The 21,476-nt window shown below is 45.9% G+C and overlaps 1 protein-coding gene across 4 annotated transcripts in view; it reads left to right on the top strand.

The window, feature by feature from the left end:
* LPP (LIM domain containing preferred translocation partner in lipoma) overlaps positions 1 to 21,476 on the top strand; it is a 618,364-nt gene that overhangs the window by 499,032 nt on the left and 97,856 nt on the right. For all 4 annotated transcript variants that reach the window (XM_030216648.1, XM_030216645.1, XM_030216646.1 and 1 more), the window contains one exon: positions 9,679 to 9,848. In XM_030216648.1, coding sequence (XP_030072508.1) covers positions 9,679 to 9,848 — 170 coding nt within the window. The remainder of the gene's footprint in view (positions 1 to 9,678; positions 9,849 to 21,476) is intronic.

The raw sequence follows: 21,476 nt of genomic DNA, 5'->3' as shown, positions 1-21,476 counted from the left end.
TCCTGTATAGCAAACGATAAGACCACGCTGGGCTTGCCGCTACTTAGTAAAAGTGGCCCTTAATTCCCAGATATTTACGACACATTTACATGGATATATAACCAGAAATGGTTCACCTAGTGCACGAACGCTCTGTCTTAAACCCAACAATGCTCTTCTCTGATCTTGTGTTTGGTAACATCAGGATATATCTGCATCTTTTTCCCCTTAAAACAGGGCTTTTAAATTCCTCTCATTAGAGAGTTCAAGTCCTGCTCGAACACAAACGATACCAACAGCGTAGCTCTCTCAGATTCCTCAGTTAATGATGTTTCCAAGATTTCAGAGATATTCAAATCTTCCGCTCTTTCTTCCACATTCAAAAGACCCAGTTTGATCTCCCCTCTCATTTGACATTGCGAGAATATAATAGATTTTATTCAAGGGAGGAATACTTTCAGAGGAATACTTAAGCATATGAAAAATCAGGAGTGGAGGAGTAGCCTAGTGGTTAGTGCAGCGGACTTTGATCCTGGGGAACTGTGATTGATTCCCACTGCAGCTCCTTGTGACTCTGGGCAAGTCACTTAACCCTTCGTTGCTCCAGGTACAAATAAGTACCTGTATATACTATGTAAACTGCTTTGAATGTAGTTGCAAAAAAATCACAGAAAAGGGCCATTCCCTTTCCCTTTGGAGAGGAGAAATTCCATTGGACTTTGGAAAGCTGAAAATTTAATTCTTAAATTCTAATTGTTTTTCCAAGTTTTATTTATCAGATATTTTCTGACACTGTGCCTCTGTGAATACAGTATCTCAATCCTTATCTACTTTTACGGTTCTGTTTCTTCTAATATTTATCTGACAGATTGGTAAAATGCTACATTGATTTAGGCAATGAGAAAAGGCCAAATGAGCTTAAGCCGTGATGACTGTGATGTGCATTAAATATTTCCTGTCTATAGTTCAAATACAATGTTAATTGCACTGTCTCACATCACCATTAGGTAATGTCTATATTGGTTGAATTTAAAATGCTGAATCCTCAGCATTGTAAAAATGGTTAGATGGAAAAAGGTCTTAAATTGGTTAATCTAATTAAATGTGCTAGCAAGCTCAAAGCAGTTCTGAGAAGTCAAGAAGAAAATGTGTTAAGGTAATTAAATGTGAACTGTTGAGAATGACAAAAAAGGTCAGCTCCGTTGCAATTGGACGTAACTTGTGCTGTTTCCTTCGAGCCCTTACGCTACTACGGGCTGTTGCTCAGAGCCTAACACCGGCGCTAGAGCCGATTAGCACTGGACAGCACCAGCATTAATCTGTGCAGAATGTTCAGAAGGCTCTATCATAGAAAACAATGTGCACGCCAAACAGTAGCGCAAACTGTATTTAAATGTAGTCAAACGGATGTTAATGAGGTCATTTCCTATTCCCTCCCCAATGCTCAGAGAACAACAACGCACAAAACAAAGCTGCCCTTAGCGCTGGAAACCAGGGTGTTTGAAGAGAGGGTTTCCCATGATTTTCTCCTTAAAATCTGCTGGTTTTGATTGAATTTGGAAGGGGAAGGGATCAAGCTCTGGAAGTGAGAAACACGTGTGCGAGTCTGAGCAAAGCTAAAAATGAAAGTATACATTGATGCCTGTTTCTGTACTTTAAATATGACTTCAGTGAAAAAAAAAACAATTTTGAAAGGTGTCACAAAACGCCTAGCCATCCACCAAGAGGTTAACCCGTGGCCACTTAGAGGGTATAACCCCAGCACAGCTCAAGTCTGCCTTCACCTACTGCCTGTGCTCTACACTAGCACCCTCCTCTCACCAACTGGGTCCCAACCGCCTCTGGGCGAGTCTCCTGCTCTCAAATTATCCCCAGTGATTTCTAGATTACTGGAGCCACACTCCCAGTGTTCCCACAGTTCCCAGAAAGCACTCACAGACCCAGCACACAAACCACCAGGACTCTTTATCAGTCCAGACAAGCAGGGTGAACAAACTTGAACAGTGGATAGAAAATGTGCAATCAGCAAACAGTAACAAGTAACTGAAAAATGGATCGATTAGAAAACAAACTAAACATGTGTATACTGTCTAAACAGTACCTGGGAAGATCAGGACATATAGCTGCTCACAAGTTATCAAATATAACTGTTTTACAGGGCCTTAGCAAAGAGATCCCTCTCTCTTTTCTTCCTGGCTAAGACTGGGGGGAAAAACTGTAAAGTCCAAATGAAAATGAGCTCCTGGGCCAATTCGAGCTGAGACAACAAGTTCGATGTCATGACTGTGGTCATGACTCCACTTTCAGTCTAGCCTTGTCTTCCGGTGGTCAGCTTCAGAGGTGGCTCCAGTCTGTTCTTTTCTTTTAATTGTTGCCTCTGCTATCACTTCCTTTGTGTTCCAAGAGTCACTTTGGTGTTCAGTGTGTTACACATCTATTTCCTGTAGTTGTGACATCATCAGTGAAGGCCCTTATAAAGAAGGTGAGGACATTCATTCAGGGCCTTTGCAAAGCCAAAGGTCTCCAGGTTTGTCATTGTGCTTGTGTAGCACTTCTGCCCTGTTTCCTAGTCGGTGTGCTTGTATAGCACTTTTTTCTTATTTCCTTGTTAGTGTGCCTGTGTGGCATTTCTGCCTTGGTTCTTATCTGTCTCTATGCTAGGGTTAGCACTTCTGCTTGAGTTCTTCTGTTTGTCTGTGTGCAAGGGTGAGCACTTCTGCCTTAGTTCTTCAATTTGTCTGTGTGCTAGTATTAGCACTTCTGTCTTGGTTATTGCCTGTTTGTTCTGTTGTGTGGCCATGTGGCCCAGCCTAGAGCTCTGCCTTATCTAGAGCTCTGCCTAGTCTGCCTCACCTAGAGCTCTGCCTAGTCTCATCTGCCTTCTGCTGTTGTGTTTGGGTTCCAGTTCGGCCGTGCGGCATGTATGAGAGGACTTTGTGTGCACGGGTTCCAGTTCGGCCTTGCGGGCCCGTATGAGTGTTCTGGCTTTACTTGGTTCTGTTTCTCTGTTCCCTGCCTAAGCCAAGTTCTGTGTCTTAGTATAGCCAGTGTGCTCAGTGCACTTCTGGTCTGTTTCTGCCTGTGTGCTTATTGCACTTCTAGTCTGCTCCAGTCCTGCTTGTTCAGTCCAGTCCTGGTTGGAGGGTCTGCCTGCTGCTGCCGTTCGACAGAAGCCCAAGAACTCACAAGAGCTCACGTTGTCCCTGAGTCCGTGACAGTTTGCTAAGAGCCTGAGCCTGGGACCGTGACATTTGAAAGTATACTGCAGACTGCCTTTCCAAAAGGCTTAAACAAAGAGAACAACCTTGGTTCTGCAGCAGCTTCAAAATATAAAAATGCACCTCCTGCTGGCCAAACTAGAGAAATACACTTCAGAATTATTTAAGGCAGTTTTACAGGCTTAAAAAACACTGTTCTGTCATAAAAGGCATATATTTAAAGGTGCAGTGGAACGATGCCAATAGTTTGCCTACCACATGCGCACAAGAGCTACACTTCCCGTGAAACTCTTGTGCACATGTACCAGGCATGTTCCTCCCCCTTACTTTTAGTCTCACAGCACGCATATTATTTGCATGCAGTTAGCATGAGCATTGGGGAGCTATTTTCTATGCTGTTCCTTCACTATTCCCGGCCGTTGTTCACTAAAGCGCCAGAGTTCTGAGCATCGGCCTATGCTAGTCAGGTGACCTTTATCTGTGCCCTATAGAGAATTTAGCCAGAAGCAGGCAAAGGGAACAAACAGTTCATTCCATCAGCTCTAGAAGGTAGTAAGGAATTTTGAGAAATGAGTCAGGATACCATTCTAGAGAGAATAAAATGAACTGGAAGAATGTAACGCATGCTGCTCAATAAGACAACCAGCAATTAGATGAGCAAAATAAAGAACAGGGCATTCCATTGTTAAATAATATTCTGTTCATAAAAGAAAGCTGAATACTGCTTGGTCTTGGTTTTGAGTCCCTTTATTGGGGCGTGAAATTCCTGGTTGGTGGCCGTCCAGTGGTAATTTAAGGCTCTGTGCTGACTTTTTCATGAGCAGGACACAGGGAAGGCATTAGCCCGTTTCTCAGATGCTACTGTACCTGCTTCGTGTGGCCTGTTGGTTTTCAACATGAGTGCCATAGGAGAAGACGGGAGCTGCAGAGCTTGAAAAAAAGAATCATTTTCTGGCTGCTCTGTACTTCCTGTCCTTTGTCACTATTTGCAATGTGAAAGAGAAGGGTTTGAAGAGTGCGAAGGGAGGAGAGAGCAAAAGGCAAGAGGAGGCTTGAAGGAGGAGCCAGGGCCTTGGATCATTTCCTGGAAGAAGCTAGGGCTTGGCACACAGGGCAGGCTTAACCATTGGATCAAGGGCAATTCGATAAACTGGGCATTAACATTTATGCTTTCCTTCCAGGCAGAAAAGTTTAGAATACAAGCATAAACGCCAATATACCGCTATTCTGTAAATAAGCGACTGTCTTGCATTGCACATATTTGCAAGGGGCGGAGCATGGTTGGGACATGGCTGGTGTAACTGGGGGGCACCTAATTGTTAGATACGCCAATATGCTGTTATGCTAGTATTCTATAATGGAGCTTCAGCACCTAGGTTGCGTTCTAGGACAGGCTCCTACCGTGCGGCCTGGGGGCACGTAAATGGAATCATTCAGTTATGGAATTACCCCCTATCTACTGTCATGTTCAGTTTATTGGAGCTCAGGTCCATAGTTTTTCAGATGCGCTCTTTGAAACTTCTGCAAAAGGATCTTCTGCCCCTAGAGAACGGACGAGTGACTTTAGTGGTAAGCATCGCATTGGTTTGGAAGCTAATGAGTGTGTTTCTCAGGATGACTTTACTTTTCAGGAAAGCACAATGAATGTAATGGGACCCACACTAGTTGCAGTAATGCATGCCTCGGTGTTTACTGGAGAGAAAAAAGCGTCCTGTAGTAGCCAGGCACTCGGTAATTGACCATCATGTACAAGCTCAGTGCAGACTTAGGAAGGTTGTGGTCCCTGTTTGGGCTTCACATAGCAGCATTAACAACTTAGCTGGTATCTTTGGAATCCTGGAGTCTCTTTCGGTTTCAGAGCTCTTTAAAAACAAATATAAACACATTTTATGGCTTTCTAAATAATTGATGTTATAATATGTTTCAGATACATGGAAGTAGCTTCAGATTAGGTCTTGAGGAATAAAAGCTCTTCCAAGATTTCAGATGATAATGAAACTGTTTTGGATTTAGCTCATGCTTTTTCCGTATTAGCTCAAAGCAAGTTACCTTCAAGTACAATAGCTATTTTCTTGTCCCCAGAGGGCTTATAATCTTAAATTTGTATCTGATGTAATGGAGGGTTAAGTGACTTGCACAAGGTCACAAAGGAGTGTCAGTGGGATTTGAACCCTGAATTTTCTGGTGCTCAGTTGCTGTTCCAGCCTTTAGGCTACTTCTCCCCTCCATTCTTCAGTGAGAAACTCACTATTCAGTTCACTCTTTTATCTTTTAGTTTTTTAATTATTTTTAATAACCACTCTGTCATTTGTTCATCTTATGCAGTAGTTTATTTTGCCTTAATTATCCCAAGAATCACTGCCGTTGACTTTAGGTACAGTTCAGATAACCAAATAGCAGCAGTGATCCAAGGAACGAAAGACACAGCAAGAATTTATCCAAATGTTAATTTTAATGGAAACAGTACTGCTACTACAACTGCTTATCATTTTTATAGCGATTGTAGATGTACACAGCACTGTACACTAGAACATGTAAGAGACAGTCCCTGCTCAACATAGCTGACAATCTAATCAAGACAGACAAACGGGACAAATAAGGGATAAGGGAAATACTTAAGGTGGGAATGATAAAGCAGACATGGGTACTGAAGAAGTGAATAGGGTTAGGAGTTAAAAGCTGCCTCAAAAAGGAGGGCTTTTAGCATAGATTTGAAGAAAGCCAGAGATGGAGCTTGATGTGCTGCCTCGGGAAGTCTATTCCAGGCATATGGTGCAGCAAGGTAAAAGGAACGGAGTCTGGAGTTAGCAGTGGAGGAGAAGGGTGCACATCAAGCTCCATCTCTGGCTTTCTTCAAATCTATGCTAAAAGCCCTCCTTTTTGAGGCAGCTTTTAACTCCTAACCCTATTCACTTCTTCAGTACCCATGTCTGCTTTATCATTCCCATCTTAAGTATTTCCCTTATCCCTTATTTGTCCCGTTTGTCTGTCTTGATTAGATTGTCAGCTATGTTGAGCAGGGACTGTGGTGTGGAGGAGTGGCCTAGTGGTTAGGGTGGTGGACTTTGGTCCTGGGGAACTGAGGAACTGAGTTCGATTCCCGGCACAGGCAGCTCCTTGTGACTCTGGGCAAGTCACTTAACCCTCCATTGCCAGCCGCATAGAGCCTGCCATGAGTGGGAAAGTGCGGGGTACAAATGTAACAATAACAATAAGAGAGATTTACCCAGTGAACGGAGTTCCCAGAGAAAAGTGTAGGGAGAAATAAGAGTGGAGAGGTACTGAGGAACTGCTTGAACTGTATGTGAAAATGGATAGAGAGCCAATGAAGTGACTTGAAGAGAGGGCTGATATGAGCATAGCGACACTGATGGAATATAAGTTGTGCGGCAGAATTTTGGACAGATTGAAGGGGAGAGAGATGGCTTAGTGGGAGACATGTGAGAAGCAAGTTGCAGTAGTCTAAGCAAGAGATGATAAGAGTGTAGATAATGGTTTTGGTAGTGTGTTCAGAAGGGAAAGGACAAATTTTGGTGATATTATAGAGAAAGAAACGACATGTTTTGGCAGTCTGTTGAATATGTGCAGAGAAAGAGAGAGAGGAGTCGAAGATGATCCCAAGGTTACAAGCTGATGAGACAGGCAGGATGAGAGCATTAGCCAAAGAAACAGAGAATGGGGAAAGATAAGAAGCTCAGTCTTGGTCATGTTTAATTTCAGATAGCGTTGAGACATCCAGGCTACAATGTCAGACAAGCAGGCTGATAGTTGGGCCTGGACTCCTGCTGAAATTTCTGGTGTGGAGAGGTAGATCTGGGAGTCATCAGCATAAAGGTGATACTGAAAACCATGGGAGGAGATTAGAGCACCAAGGGAAGAACTATAGATGGAAGAAAGAAGAGGTCCCAAGACAGATCCCTGAGGTACACCAACTGATAGTGGGATAGAAGTGGAGGAGGATCCACCAGAGTATATACTAAAAGTGCGATGGGAGAGATAAGAAGAAAACCAGGAAAGAACAGAGCCCTGAAATCCAAGTGAGGACAGTGTATCGAGGAGTTGGCGGTGATCAACAGTGTCAAAAGCAGCAGATAGATCAAGAAGGATGAGGATAGAATTGGAGACCTTTGGATCTGGCCAGGAACAGGTCATTGGAGACTTTAGCAAGAACTGTTTCAGTTGAATGAAGGGGGCGAAAACCAGATTGAAGTGGATCAAGAATAGCTTGAGATGAAAGAAATTCAAGACAACAGCGGTGAACAGCACGTTCAAGTAGCTTCTGGTACCATGGGAGGGGGGGGGGTGTCCGAGAAGGGGGGGGGGCAATTTATGGGGGGGGGGGTGCATGAATTAAGTGTGTGATTGCAGTTCCATGGATGAAATGTGAGGATATTGAGGGGGGGGGGGGGAGATGGTTGTAGGTGTACTCTAACGTTTTATCTCCATGGGCTAGAGTTTTCTTTTGATTTTGAAGACATGGTTATCCTATGCAGTCACTCTTTATCTGTAGAGTCAGCTGCAACAGGGCCAGATCATCAGCAGATGTTAAGAGTTTGCACATTCAAGTATATTTTACAAAATTTCCAGACTAGTTTGCTGTGTTTAAGTGGGAGAATCTCCATACTAAATGTGGAAAATGTCAAAATTTGCCTTTTAACTAACGTTTCAATGAGTTAAAGAGGGAGATATGTCTTGCCCTTTATCACCTGTTTCAGAAAATAATTTTTCGTTACTTTGGAATGATGCATATTCATATTTCAAAGGTTTTTTGGGTGGGGTGGGGGTTGCTAAACATAGTAAAATCTATTTTTTTCTGGAGGGGTGCAATTTCACTTGTATCTTTTCGTTGTTAGCTCAAGATGAGTTGTATTTAGCTACAGTCCACCTAATGTTCAAAGAGATTTAAGGCTTCTGCCCACTTAAATCACGTGGGGCCTCCCAACCACTGATGTTCAGCAGCGCTTAACTGGGCAGTGCCGCTGAATACTGGCTCTGATTGGTCATATCGAAAGTGGACAGGTCAGGGGCGGTACAGGGGGTGGAGTTGGGGAGAAGCTGGCAGTTGTGTGGGTGTCAGCTATATTCAGTGCCAGCATGCATATAGCTAACTGAGTAAATTTATGGCAGCTCAAAAGCTGAGTATCAGCCAGCATCCACATAATCCTTAATGTGGCCCTTTAGCCCCTCTGATCCCCTCCTACCCCCTCCAAAACAACTCCCCTTCTTCTGATCCCCCTCCCCTGCCAGTCTGCGGTATCGACCCCCACCACCCCCAGAGTTTCCTCCCTTCTTATACCTCCTTCTCCAATGTCAAGGAAAGACCCTCTCCCAAACCCCACCCAGGCCTACTTCAGATCCCTGGTTCACCAGTGGCGATGGGGGCAAGAGCAAACCCCACTCATTCCTGTGCCATCAAAATGGCTACCATGACCTCTTGTAGCAGCCTCACTCCTGTCCCCATCGCCCCCATTAAACCAGGGATTTCAGGTAAGCCTAAGGGGTCTATTGTGATTGGGGGTGTTAGGGGTAGGATGGGAGAGGGGGCCTTGATGTTAAGGGTTGGGGAGGAGGAAGATCGGAAGAAGGAAGGCAATTTTAAAGGAATGGGAGGGAGGGGGATCAGAGAGGCTAAAGGACCATATTGACAATTGGCATTGAATATCTGGGACTAATGTAGCTGGCGACAATCAGCATTAAAAAAAAAAAAACAATGACCACCATTTGCTGAATATCGGCCAGAGTAGGAGGTGGTGGAGATGAAAACGGTAACAGAATTCAAAAATACATGGGATAAACATAAAGGAATCCTGTTCAGAAGGAATGGATCCTCAGAAGCTTAGCGGAGATTGGGTGGCGGAGGCGGGGCTAGTGCTGGGCAGACTTCTACGGTCTATGCCCTAAAAATGGCAGATACAAATCAAAGTCAGGTTTACACATAAAGTAGCACATATGAGTTTATCTTGTTGGGCAGACTGGATGGACCGTGCAGGTCTTTTTCTGCCGTCATCTACTACTATGTATATCCTTGTTCCCACTGGACTTACAATATAAGTTGTAGCTTAGGCAAGAGAGGGTGAAGTGACTTGCCAAAGCCTTGAGGAGCAGCAGTAGGATTTGAACTGACTTTTCTGATTTTCAGTCTGCATGTCTAATTTTTGGGTTATTTCTTTTCCTGAAGAGAATATCGGAGATACATGGTAAGAACTTCTGGGCCAGAAGTTAGTAATCCAGTGCTTCATACTCTTGTGGTCTTGAAAACTTATGTACCTCATCTTGGATAATTCTTATGTTGAAGCCTTCAAAGCATCGAGCTCTGTCCCGACCTGGTAACCACCACTGGCTGGACAAGTTTTCTCACATGTCAAAGAATGGCCAGTGACTTTGATCAAGCGTAGGATCTGAATTGACTAGGATAACTCTCAAAAGGGTTTGAGTCTTGTGGAAAAACGTTTAATGGTGCCAGTTTTCCTTCCGCTTCCAGGGCGTTGTTCCCGCTGTGGTGAGAATGTTGTTGGAGAAGGTACCGGTTGTACCGCAATGGACCAGGTGTTCCACGTGGACTGCTTTACCTGTATGACATGCAATAATAAACTCCGTGGACAGCCTTTCTATGCCGTGGACAAGAAGGCCTTCTGTGAGCCCTGCTACATCGTAAGTCCCTCAGCCCTTTTTCCTGCTAATTTATGGTCATCAATAACATGATTGTTCAGCAGAACTGAGGATAACTTGTGAATTTTTCATCCTCTTGATAGGTGCAGTGAAAAGAGAACAGCTAAGAGTTTTGTTATATAATGAGGCACCTAGGAAGAAAGACACTTAGGCGCATATGTTTTCTTTTTGTTACATTTGTACCCCATGCTTTCTACATTCCATGTAGAATCTCCAATAGTATCTATTTTATTTTTGTTACATTTGTACCCTGCGCTTTCCCACTCATGGCAGGCTCAATGCGGCTTACATGGGGCAATGGAGGGTTAAGTGACCTGCCCAGAGTCACAAGGAGCTGCCTGTGCCTGAAGTGGGAATCAAACTCAGTTCCTCAGTTCCCCAGGACCAAAGTCCACCACCCTAACCACTAGGCCACTCCTCCACTGTTGCAACTATTTGAGATTCTACATGGAATGTTGCTATTCCACTAGAAGTCGGCCCTTGCAGATCACCAATGTGGCCGCGCAGGCTTCTGCTTCTGTGAGTCTGATGTCCTGCACGTACGTGCAGGACGTCAGACTCACAGAAACAGAAGCCTGCGCAGCCTTCTACATGGAATGTTGCTAGTGGAATAGCAACATTCCATGTAGAATCTCCAATAGTAGCAACATTCCATGTAGAATCTCCAATAGTAGCAACATTCCATGTAGAATCTCCAACAGTAGCAACATTCCATGTAGAATCTCCAATAGTATCTATTTTATTTTTGTTAAATTTGTACCCTGCGCTTTCCCACTCATGGCAGGCTCAATGCGGCTTACATGGGGCAATGGAGGGTTAAGTGACTTGCCCAGAATCACAAGGAGCTGCCTGTGTCTGAAGTGGGAATTGAACTAGTTCCCCAGGACCAAAGTCCACCACCCTAACCACTAGGCCACTCCTCTTTGTTCTCATTCTATAAAGTTAACCTGTGTGTGCTTACGTCAAGGGAAAGAAGTAGAGAAACGGAACCTCTCACAGACGGTGTTCAGAACAAAGTTTATTGAAAATTTTTTCAAAGCAATGGGTCATCCTCATTGTTTTGGAAGTATTTTCAATAAAATGTGTTCTGAACACCATCTGCGAGAGATTCCATTGCTCTGCTTCATTCTCTTGGCGCTTTCTTTCCAGTAGAGCATTTTGGCTTCTGTTTGTGACTGTCTTGTCTATGTCAAGGGATATGGACTTCATATACAGCCTTTCTGTGGTACAACCAAAGTAACATAGTAAATGACGGCAGAAAAAGACCCGCATGGTCCATCCAGTCTGCCCATGCGGGTCTTTTTCTGCCGTTTACATATGGTTTAATATGGTTTACATATTCTGTGCAGATACTTTCTCTGTCCCTACTGGGCTCATAATCTAAGCTTTTTGTACCTGGGGCAGTGGAGGGTTAAGTGACTTGTCTAGGGTCACATGGAACTGCAGTGGGAATTGCACCCAGTTCCCAGGGCCGCTGAGAGATAAAGCTGAGCCCGTCCAGTGCTGGTCTCTGGTACTGCCCCATTGCTTTCCCTGCTCTCTCTTCCCCTTATGTCCGGCACACTCCTTTTAATGAAACCGAGCGTGCCCGGCGTAAGAGGAAAAGAGAGCAGGGCAGGCAATGCGGCGGTGCCTCCGCTGCAGACCAGCGCTGGATGAAGTCTTCAGCTGGCAAGGGTTAGGGTCCCCTGCCAGCCAACCAGGGACCCAAAGCAAATTTGGGGGGAGCCTAGGCCCCCGTTGCCCCACCGGTTTGCGCATGGGCGATGGGTGCCCTCTTTGCAAATGGTACATGCTGTCTTGAAAATATGCCCACTGTTATCGGCAAATGATAAAACATTAATTTTTATAGTTTTTTTTTTCTGCTTGTTTTCTTTTGATAACGACATGCAACAACATGGGCTATGGCGTTGACATTTCACATACAGTTACAACCGAATGTCCATCCCTACTACATATGCTAGTAATACACAGTAAATGATGGCAGATAAAAGACCTGCACGGTCCATCCAGACTGCCGAACAAGGTGGCCAGAGCCATGCCCGCCACTCTGTGTGGGCCTCAGTCACCCATACGTAAACGCTGGTTGTCGTCTCCACCATGCCAACCACATAGGCAGCCAACATGATGAGAGTCTTGGTTATAACCATATATCATCCCCAAGTACTGTTGACAATATTCAACTTACCAGTCAAGATGTCTTCTCCTCCCCCACCCCCTCCCGAGCTACGTGTGTGACCATTAAGTGACCTACAACACTGGAGTCGGCAAAGCTTCCTCAGTCTTTTGCCATTTGCAGGACACAGACCGTAGAAATCTGTCCAGCATCGGCCTTAGTTCCCCCATGCTAGATTTGATGACTCTTCTTCAATCTTTTGCCATTTGTGGGACACTGGTTTGAGTAAACGTGCACCCATTCTTTAACCCTCAGAATAGCTACTTGTATATCACATGAAAGTCGTGGCTATGTTTATGCGGGTATTACCTCTGGGCAATTCTGTAACTATCTACTTGTGCAGTGACACGTCTGTTGTGCATTCTTAACATGCTTTTTAAATTACCCTATAAGAGCACAACTCAGGCCAGAGCACTGATTTCTCTTGTCTGCTCCCCAACCAGTAATCCTTAACAGTACGTCCTCTTTTCCCTGGACATGTCCTCTTTTTGAGGACACGGCCGGGTGGGTTTTGCCAGCCTGCCCGCTTGTCTGGATTTGCGGACATGCAGGCGTCCTATCCTCTCCTGCATTCCTTTACCTTAGTGTGGTGCCCTGGTGGTCTAGTGACCTCTTCGGGGCAGGAAAGAGCCCCCTCTTTCCTGCCCTGTGCATCTGCAGACTGTCTTTCTCCCGGCGCCGATTCAAAATGGCTGCCTAGAGTTCAAGTGGTGGCCTCGTGAGACTTCTGCAGAAGTCTGGGTGCTGGGCATCCCCCTTCTGGGCGTTGCACTGGGCGCCTACGAAGGGGCATCATCAGGCGGATCCCGGGCGCCAGGGCAGAGCAGCACCTTCACGAGCAGCTCCTGCTGCTGCCGCAGGTACTTCAGCTTGCCCAGGTCGGCCAGCATCTCCTCCAGCCGCTCCCGGGTCCTCTGCCGCTCCATTCACCCTTCTCCCTCCATCATGGCTCCATCTCCTTCTCTAGAGCTGGTTGGGGGCGGGGGGCAAAAAAAGCTACACACGGCTTTCATACACGCACAGGGCATGAAAGCTGATTCTAATTCTCGCATTTCTATCCACTTTTGCAATAAAGTGTGGGCCAGCGCTATGTGCTCTGGTGACTGCTTTGCTTTATCTCGCAGTCACTGCACGCTTTCCTTTTCTCTTGCTTCTCTGATCGTGGAGGTTTTCTATTGTTCGGGGGTCTGCCTAGCTTGGTAGGTCCTAAAAAATATGTCACCATGGAGCCGTGTTCACATGACACACTGTTCAGGGCATGTGCAGAGCAGGCCGCGCTTACCGATTGACTGTTCTATGCATGCCCTGGTGCCGTCCCTGCCGAACCACACGCTAAAAGTCCGTGCAGCTCATTTGCATGCAATTTCTGTTGAGAATCGCTTTACCGAGGTGGAAATAGCGAGCAGTTGTTTCCGGGGACTTATGTGCATCGGCCCCTCAGTGTCAATCCAGTGCATGGGTTTAGTGCCTCAGACCACACTGTGTCTGATCTTCTCTGGATCTGAAGCTTCTTATTTGCTCTGAGCTTTGAAAAGTCTGACTACATTTGCCCTGTAGTGCCTGGAGAGCAGATTTCAGACAAACAAGGAGTAATTTAATTTATGCCTATTACTTAACTCTATTCAAATGTTAAAAAGTTTCTCACTTTGCCCCTTGCACCACTCAAAGCCAGAAGTGCTATGCATGCAAGAGAGGACGGAATCCCATCGTAGCAAATCGGTGACACCTGGTGGCCAGACAAGAGTTTCACAGGCACCTGTTTGTGGTGGCAGCTGTGGTTTATGGGGCTGGGCGAGAGGGAAGGAGACGGGAGGAGATTAGGAAACCCTAGGTAGTTCCAAACAAAAACTCACGGTGCCATCGCCCCAGGAAGAAGTGGGCCCAATTGGTCAAAATAAATAGAAGTTCATTCTGTAACAGTTGTCTGAAGTAAAACTCTAAATGAATGATTCATTGCAGAGCTCAGTTGTCTATTTGGGACATAATGTCAACTGAAGTGTCTTTTCACCATTGTGCAGCACCGTGTCATCATAGTAACATAAATGACGGCAGATAAAGACGTGTACGGTCCATCCAGTCTGCTCAACAAGATACACTCATTTTACATGGTATGCGATACTTTATATGTATACCCGTTTGATTTGTCCTTGCCATTCTCAGGGCACAGACCGTAGAAATCTGCCCATCACTTTTCTTGTACTAAACGTTCTGAAGCTAATGTCGAAGCCCCTTAAAATTTGCACTCCAGCCCATCTATTCAGTTACGATCAGGATGTAGACCGTAGAAGTCTGTCCAGCACTGGTTTTGCTTCCCAGTTACCGGCGTTGCCACACCCAATCTCCACTAAGATTCCGTCAATCCATTCCTTCTAAACAGGATTCCTTTGTGTTCATCCCACGCATGTTTAAATTCCATTACCGTTTTCATCTCCACTGCCTCCCGCGGGAGGGCATTCCACATATCCACCACCCTCTCCGTGAAAAAATAGTTCCTGACTTTACTCCTGAGTCTGCCCCCCTACTTTACTCTCCACATATTCCCTTCTGAAAATGAGCGAGGAAGAGGGGTTTATTTTCGGCACACTAAATTCACACAAATATTTTCTCACTAAAATTTCTTTGAAGTGCATTTTGATTCATCAGATAATGCCTGACATGTACAGTGAATGAGCACCTGTCTGAAGGGATCAGATATGTATTATGTTGTCTCGTGTTTTGTTGGTATTTACTTCCTTATCACTGTAAGAATAATATCCAGTCTCAATGGCCAGTGTGAAAGGTGTGAGAAAAATCCAGAATCCCATTAAAATAAAATACCAGGTGATGCAGTTATTCTCAGATACTAAGCACTGGTTCCAGATACAGAATATTGAGGCATAACTTATCCAGACACTAGCAATTATTGAGACCGTTACGCGAATGAGTAACCAGATAAAGTTAGAATAGCCTTTTTGCTGTCCTAAAGGTATTCCCGGTAGTTAGCTGGAAATTGCTCCTATCCAGATATTCCACCCCAGCACTGTCTGGATTATGCTAATGGAAATCCGGGTTTGGACAGGGTGAGCGGAGTTTATCTGGTTTTAAGCTGCTCCTACCCAGACAAGCGTCGCTGAATATCAGCTCCTGTTCTAGCCCCACCATTTCTGGATTCAGGTGACACCTGCCCCTCCCTGTAACTGTGAACCTTCCCTCACAGCTGACCAAAATGTTCTCTCCTTCCGATATTTAGTGCTGACCCCGGATACTCTGTGCTGTGCCATTTCCGTTGAATATTCAGTGCACAATGATAAGACTATTTGTCCACTAAACTTAGCCAGCCAGCGCTTGAATATTCGCAGAGAGTCGGCTGTATCACTCAATATGTATTTTGTTTGCTTCTTGAAGTGATTGTAAGTTGTGTTTTATTCACTTTATTGTTTGTAAGCCACATTGAACTTGAGTCTGCTTCGGGCTAATGTGGTGAATAAATAAATCCAGAGGGCATCCAATGTGTCCTCGGCTTCTGTTCCTGGGTCAGTGGCTCCTTGATTCTCTTTCGTGTTCCAGAGATATTTACTCAATTACTTTATCCTTTGCTCCTCTATTAACACTGGTGCACTGGCTTATTCAACCACATCTCCTAGTGGCATACCGAGGGCGGGGCGGTGGGGGCCGTCCGCCCCGGTTGCACGCTGCAGGAGGGGTGCAGAGAGCAGCCGCGCGGCTGTCTGCTCTGCCGGTTCCCTGCTCCCTCTGCTCTTACTTCCTGTTCCAGGGCAGAGGGAACAGGGAACCTGCAAAGCCGACAGCTGTGCGGCTGCTTCCAGCATCCCAGCAGGTAAAAAGAATGCACCGGGGGGGGGGGGCTTGGAGGTGATGTGACAGGGGGCTCTGCACCCGTGGGGGGGTGTCGTGCTGCACCTTGAGGGGGGTCGAGCTGCACCCGGGAGAGGGGGTGCACAGCGGCGAACTGCCCTGGGTGGCAGCCAGGGCCGTGCCAACACGGTAAACGAGGTAAGCACGGCAGGAGGGCGCCGTCCTCTGGGGAGCGCCACGCCATGCTTACCTCGCCCTCCTGCGTCCCAACTGCCCGCCCTCTTCTCCCCCCCAAGATCCCTTTTAAATTTACCTCCCTCCGGCAGCGAAGGTGCGTCACAGCGTCAGTGAAGGAGGCGGCGCTCCCGACGTCTCTACTAGTCTTCCCCCTTCGCTCAGAGTTCCGCCTTCTTCTGACGTCAAGGAAATGACATCAGAAGAAGGCGGGACATTGAGCGAAGGGGGAAGAGTAGTAGAGACGTCGGGAGCGCCGCCTCCTTCACTGACGCTGTGACGCACCTTCGCTGCCGGAGGGAGGTAAATTTAAAAGGGATCTTGTGGGGGAGAAGAGGGCGGGCAGTTGGGACATGGGAGCGGGAGGGCAGCGATCATTTTCACGGAGGGGAGGGGGGGGCGCCAACTGTTCGTCTGTGGGGGGGGGGGCGCCAACTGATCTCCTGCAGGGGGGCGCCACAGACCCTTGGAACAGCCCTGGTGGCAGGCAACCAAGCAACACCACTGACATTGCCCTCTTTTTCTCAGGGTGCTGGAAAGATGCATTTTACAGTATGATGGCTTTACCCGACCAAAAACTCTTCCCCCTACAATACTGTACAATGGCCAAAGGAGCCAAAGACAAAGGGCCTGATATTCAGCCGCCGATAGGCAGTGCATTTCCTGTCTGCCACCGGCGTTAAACCCAGATATATCTGATGACAGGCATTGAATATCCGGGTCTATTTTGGCCACTAAAAGTTAACCGCCTGTGCCGATATTCAGCCCTTAGTGGTTAACTTTTTAGAGGTCAAAGATAGGCCTGCTATTTAAGTGGCCTAGTTTGATCGCTCAACATAGGAATATCCGCGCCTAAGCAGCTGTGTCATGTGATATAGCCGGTTAGTGGCTAGCTGGTAACCAGGATCTTTAGCGGGAGATGACCGGTTAAATAGTTTTGAATATCGGGGGAAAGAGTACAGTGGAGCTGAGGTTTTTATGCCAGTCCCAGCTGCCCTCCGAAAGAGGGTCTCCTCCTCCCGTTACCTCTATGGTCAGGACAGCCCTCCTTGTGTTCTAGAAACGTCATGGGGTATACACAGATCACAGCACAACACTCTCATAGAGCCACGAAGCAAGGCAGGTGAATACTTTCCTGTCGTTCACTAGTCAGTTCTGAAAAAGATTCTTTGCCGCAGGCCTTCCCTTATAATTAGTAGTACGTTTGTAAATTAACCTCGGTATAAATGGCCTCCATGCACAGGATATGTTGACATTCAAATAAGGTTGTTGTTGGGCCATTTTAGAGATGGGGACTTGCCGTTTGCGTGCGGCCGTTCCTCCGTAGGCCACCAAGCACCTCTCAGCAGATGTAGGGCATCAGATTTGAAATTGTCGCCTTGTGCTCAGCGCTCTGCAGCAGGGAGACTTTGTACTGATGACTTCAGATTATTCAAACCCATTACATACGCACTTCATTAGTCTGAGTGAGTTCTTGGCAAGAGCTCAGTAAACTTCCAGTACGAAGGAAAAGAACGAGGAATAACAGAGAGCTTTTCCTTGGCTGCCATTTACAGAGGTTTTTGCCTGGCTGTGCACAGTACCTGCCGCTTGGGCATCACATCATTACCCTTCTTTTAGAAGCCCTATGTACAGGTCTCACGTCTAAATAGCAGCATATAAGTGTACACCCCATAAATTATGGAATGCAATTTCATTTTGATTTAATTTGAGAAGGCCCCGTGAACCCAGCAACTTCCTGTGAGTTTCAGTGGCCTGATTTTAAAGGAATCCACCCCAGTCCCAAGACAGGCAGCATTACCCCATCTCTAGATTTTACACCGGAACCTGATAGTAACATAGTAGATGATGGCAGAAAAAGACCTGCACGGTCCATCCAGTCTGCCCAACAAGATAAACTCACATGTGCTACTTTTTGTGTATACCTTACCTTGATTTGTACCTGTCCTTTTCAGGGCACAGACCGTATAATTCTGCCCAGCACTATCCTCGCCTTCCAACCACCAGCCCTGCCTCCCACCACCGGTTCTGGCACAGACCGTATAAGTCTGCCCAGCACCATCTCCACCTCCCGGAACCTGATAAAGGTTACTACTCAGGGGCCAATGCAGAAAACGTCCCCACGCGGTTTCCACAGGTTTGACACTATTTTACCGAAAGATAGCAACGCAGAAAGGGTTTCAGCATCGGTGTTCACTTGCATGGAGAGCCAGCCTAGGATTTTGGCAGAGTTTAAATGTGCTAAATAAATAAATGAAATGGATGCAAATGTAGTGTGTAGCCATTCTGTGTCATGCAAAATAAAATTTAAAAAAAAAAGTTTTGGCCATGTGGCTACCGCAAGATAAATTTTGCCAAGTCCAGTGCAGCATAGAAAGGTTGGTTCAGAGGAGTGGGTGTCTACCGGCACCCCTTCTCCTTACAGTTTGACCACCCTGCCCCTGATAATTTTGTGCTTCAGCCTCAAGCCTTCCCCCCACCTGGGCCCCTACACCTGGGCTAAACCAAATAGTCCCTGTTATCTAGTGGCACCCACCCACTCATCTAATCCCCCCCCCCCCAATCGTATCTTAAGGGGCAGGAGCAATGCCCACTCACTCCTCCGTCCTGTGCTGCCATCTTGAAAAGTCCCCAGAATGCATCCCATGAAGCAGGGCTCCACCATTTTTTAAGATTATGGAAGGGTAACATTTTGCAATGAGCTGTGGATTACTGCCATTGCTCTACTGTGATACATTCTGCATCGGCCACTCAGTTCTTTGAAAGCTCAAGGAGATTGGAACCTGTATGTAAGCCCCACCCCCCACCCCCCCGATATGCCCTGAACAAATGTAAACTATTTTCTAAAATAACTTTTCATTACAAAATTTGGAAGTGGAGGAGTAGCCTAGTGCAGTGGTTCCCAAGCCTGGTCCTGGACTTCAATCCCTTCAAAACACAGCAGCCAGGTTTCTCTGTAATGCGAAGCATCGAGATCACGTCACTCCATTGTTCCAGAATCTGCACTGTCTCCCGGTTCTGTCCAGAATACAAGTTAAGATATTACTCCTGACTTTTAAGGCATACAGAGAAGGAATCCCAGACTTATCGGTCCAACCCTACGATCCCCTTTGATCCGGTTTGGGTATTGTGATCACATAATGACCAGCACTTAATTCTTCCACCTTTGTCAAGAGCTCTCTGGGATTCTACTTGCACCAGTGCTTTCTTGTTTTCTGGCCCCTTCAATGTGGAATAACCTACCTCAGCAGCTTCGGTTTGAGCTGTCATATAAGTACGTTAAAGTCGGCTTGAAACCCAATCTTTTTTTCAATGGTCTTCAATACTGCTTGAGAATAATGGAAAATATAGACAATAGCAGCAATCATCATTGTATCTCTTCTTTCTCTTCCTCTCTCCCCCCCCCCCCCCCCCCCCCCCTATTTCCTCATTTAGATTTTAAGTATTTTGGATTCTTTCCTTTGAAAATGGAGTTCCTTTTATTTTTCTTTGTTTTCAATTGTACATCACCTAGTGTTGGCCAATCCAATTTTGGTGATACATCGTAATTTCAAGTAAACATAAACATTCGGTTTTGTGGATCCAGGTAACACATAGCCGGTTTAGTCTGATATTCAGCACTTAACTGGCTAAGGATTAGTGCATAAAAACAGGGCTGACTTTTATAAGCTTAACCAGGCCGGTTATATGTTCAATATCAGCACTTAATCGACCAAGTCCCCCCCCCCCCCAAATAGGTGGCTATTGTCAGCTGCACTAGCCACCCCCATGTAAACTGCTACATCCCCCGAGCTAGCCTTCTGGAAGAGTATCAGCTCACCCCCCAGCTCCTGCCCCTACCCCATCCCCCCACAGCTAACCAGCCAATTAGGTCAGTTCTCCTTGATCCTCATCTTCATCTGCTGCCACCAAAACATGAGTTTCTTCCTCTCTTCACAAAATTGTGCATAGCTGAAAATTAAGTTAGCCTCGAACAGGTGATGTAACCAGCCAGGAGCCATTTCTGACCAATTAAATCGCTTTGAATATCGACCCCCATGTTTTGCGTGTATATGTCGCACAGTGATTAGAATACACGTACTTTCATGGGACAAAATGCGCATGTGGGTTCATGTGACCCATGATTTCGGCATGATTTCTCCTGGTATTTTATAAACCCACATAGGAGTCTTAGTACCTTTATAAAGTAGGCCTAAACTAAGAAACGTTGGCCTCCCCACCAACTTCATAAAATGACTCTCCTGTCACCGCTTAGATGTAGAAGTTGGATGACTAAGTGGCACTGCTTCGGAACGCCCCAAATCCTGTCCCTTTTCAGATGGATAATTTTGGCCATATTATGATTCATACAGACAAATTTATCCATTCAAGTGGCCTGAATTTAGAAAGAAAAACACTTATGAAGTCAGCCCTGCTGCTAGTTTTATGAGTATTGCGCTGACTGATTATAGAAGGTGGGTTAGTTTACATTCCTTAAAGAGATGTTTGCTGTGGATCTTTGATTTGCTTCTTGTGAATGCTTGAAAATGTACTGTACACATTTGGTAGGGAATAAAAATGTATGAGTAATACCTTCCCAAACTTTCTATTAACGATTGAAGAGAAACCCGTAGCTGAAGCCAGCTGTCTGGTTTCCAAAGAAAGCATTATCTGAAAGGATTGGCCACAAGGTTAACTCTCTTCGCCTGTCGTTCTGGCTCAGGCAGTGCCCCTGTTCTGATCACTTTCACTGGCATCAGGATATATTCAATTGATTTCTTTTCCTTTCTAATACATTACCTGTAAATGATGGCAATGTGTCCTGCCAAGCCCCTGTGTCCTTGTCAAAAAGTATAAAGTGTCATTTGCTGGAACAACAAAGAGAGGACTGCTTAAAAATCTTGCCGTGTCACAGTTCCTGATGGTTTTTGGTTACATGCGAATTTCCGACTCCATCTTCTGTCCTTTTTGTCTATATCCTTTTCTTTTCAAAATTCTGTGGATTAAGAGTCAGCAGCTGAGACGTTTCACGCCCCCTTCCTGGAGGAAAGGAGAAACAGGGGTGATACGATACAGACGTTCAAATATTTGAAAGGCATTAATCCGCAAACGAACCTTTTCCGGAGATGGGAGGGCGGTAGAACGAGAGGACATGATATGAGAGTGAAGGGGGGCAGACTCAAGAAAAATGTCAGGAAGTATTTTTTCACGGAGAGAGTGGTAGATACTTGGAATGCCCTCCCGCGGGAGGTGGTGGTGATGAAAACAGTAGCGGAATTCAAGCATGCGTGGGATGAACATAAAGGAATCCTGTGCAAAAGGAATGGATCCTCAGAAGCTTAGCCGAGATTGGGAGGCGGGGCTGGTGTTTGGGTGGTGGGGCTAGTTCTGGGCAAGACTTCTACGGTCTGTGTCCTGAAAATGGC

Source organism: Microcaecilia unicolor, chromosome 10 (genome assembly GCF_901765095.1).
Source record: "Microcaecilia unicolor chromosome 10, aMicUni1.1, whole genome shotgun sequence".
In the NCBI taxonomy this organism is placed as follows: domain Eukaryota; kingdom Metazoa; phylum Chordata; class Amphibia; order Gymnophiona; family Siphonopidae; genus Microcaecilia; species Microcaecilia unicolor.
Note: the sequence above shows the minus strand (reverse complement) of the source record. Positions and strands in the feature narration are given on the sequence as shown.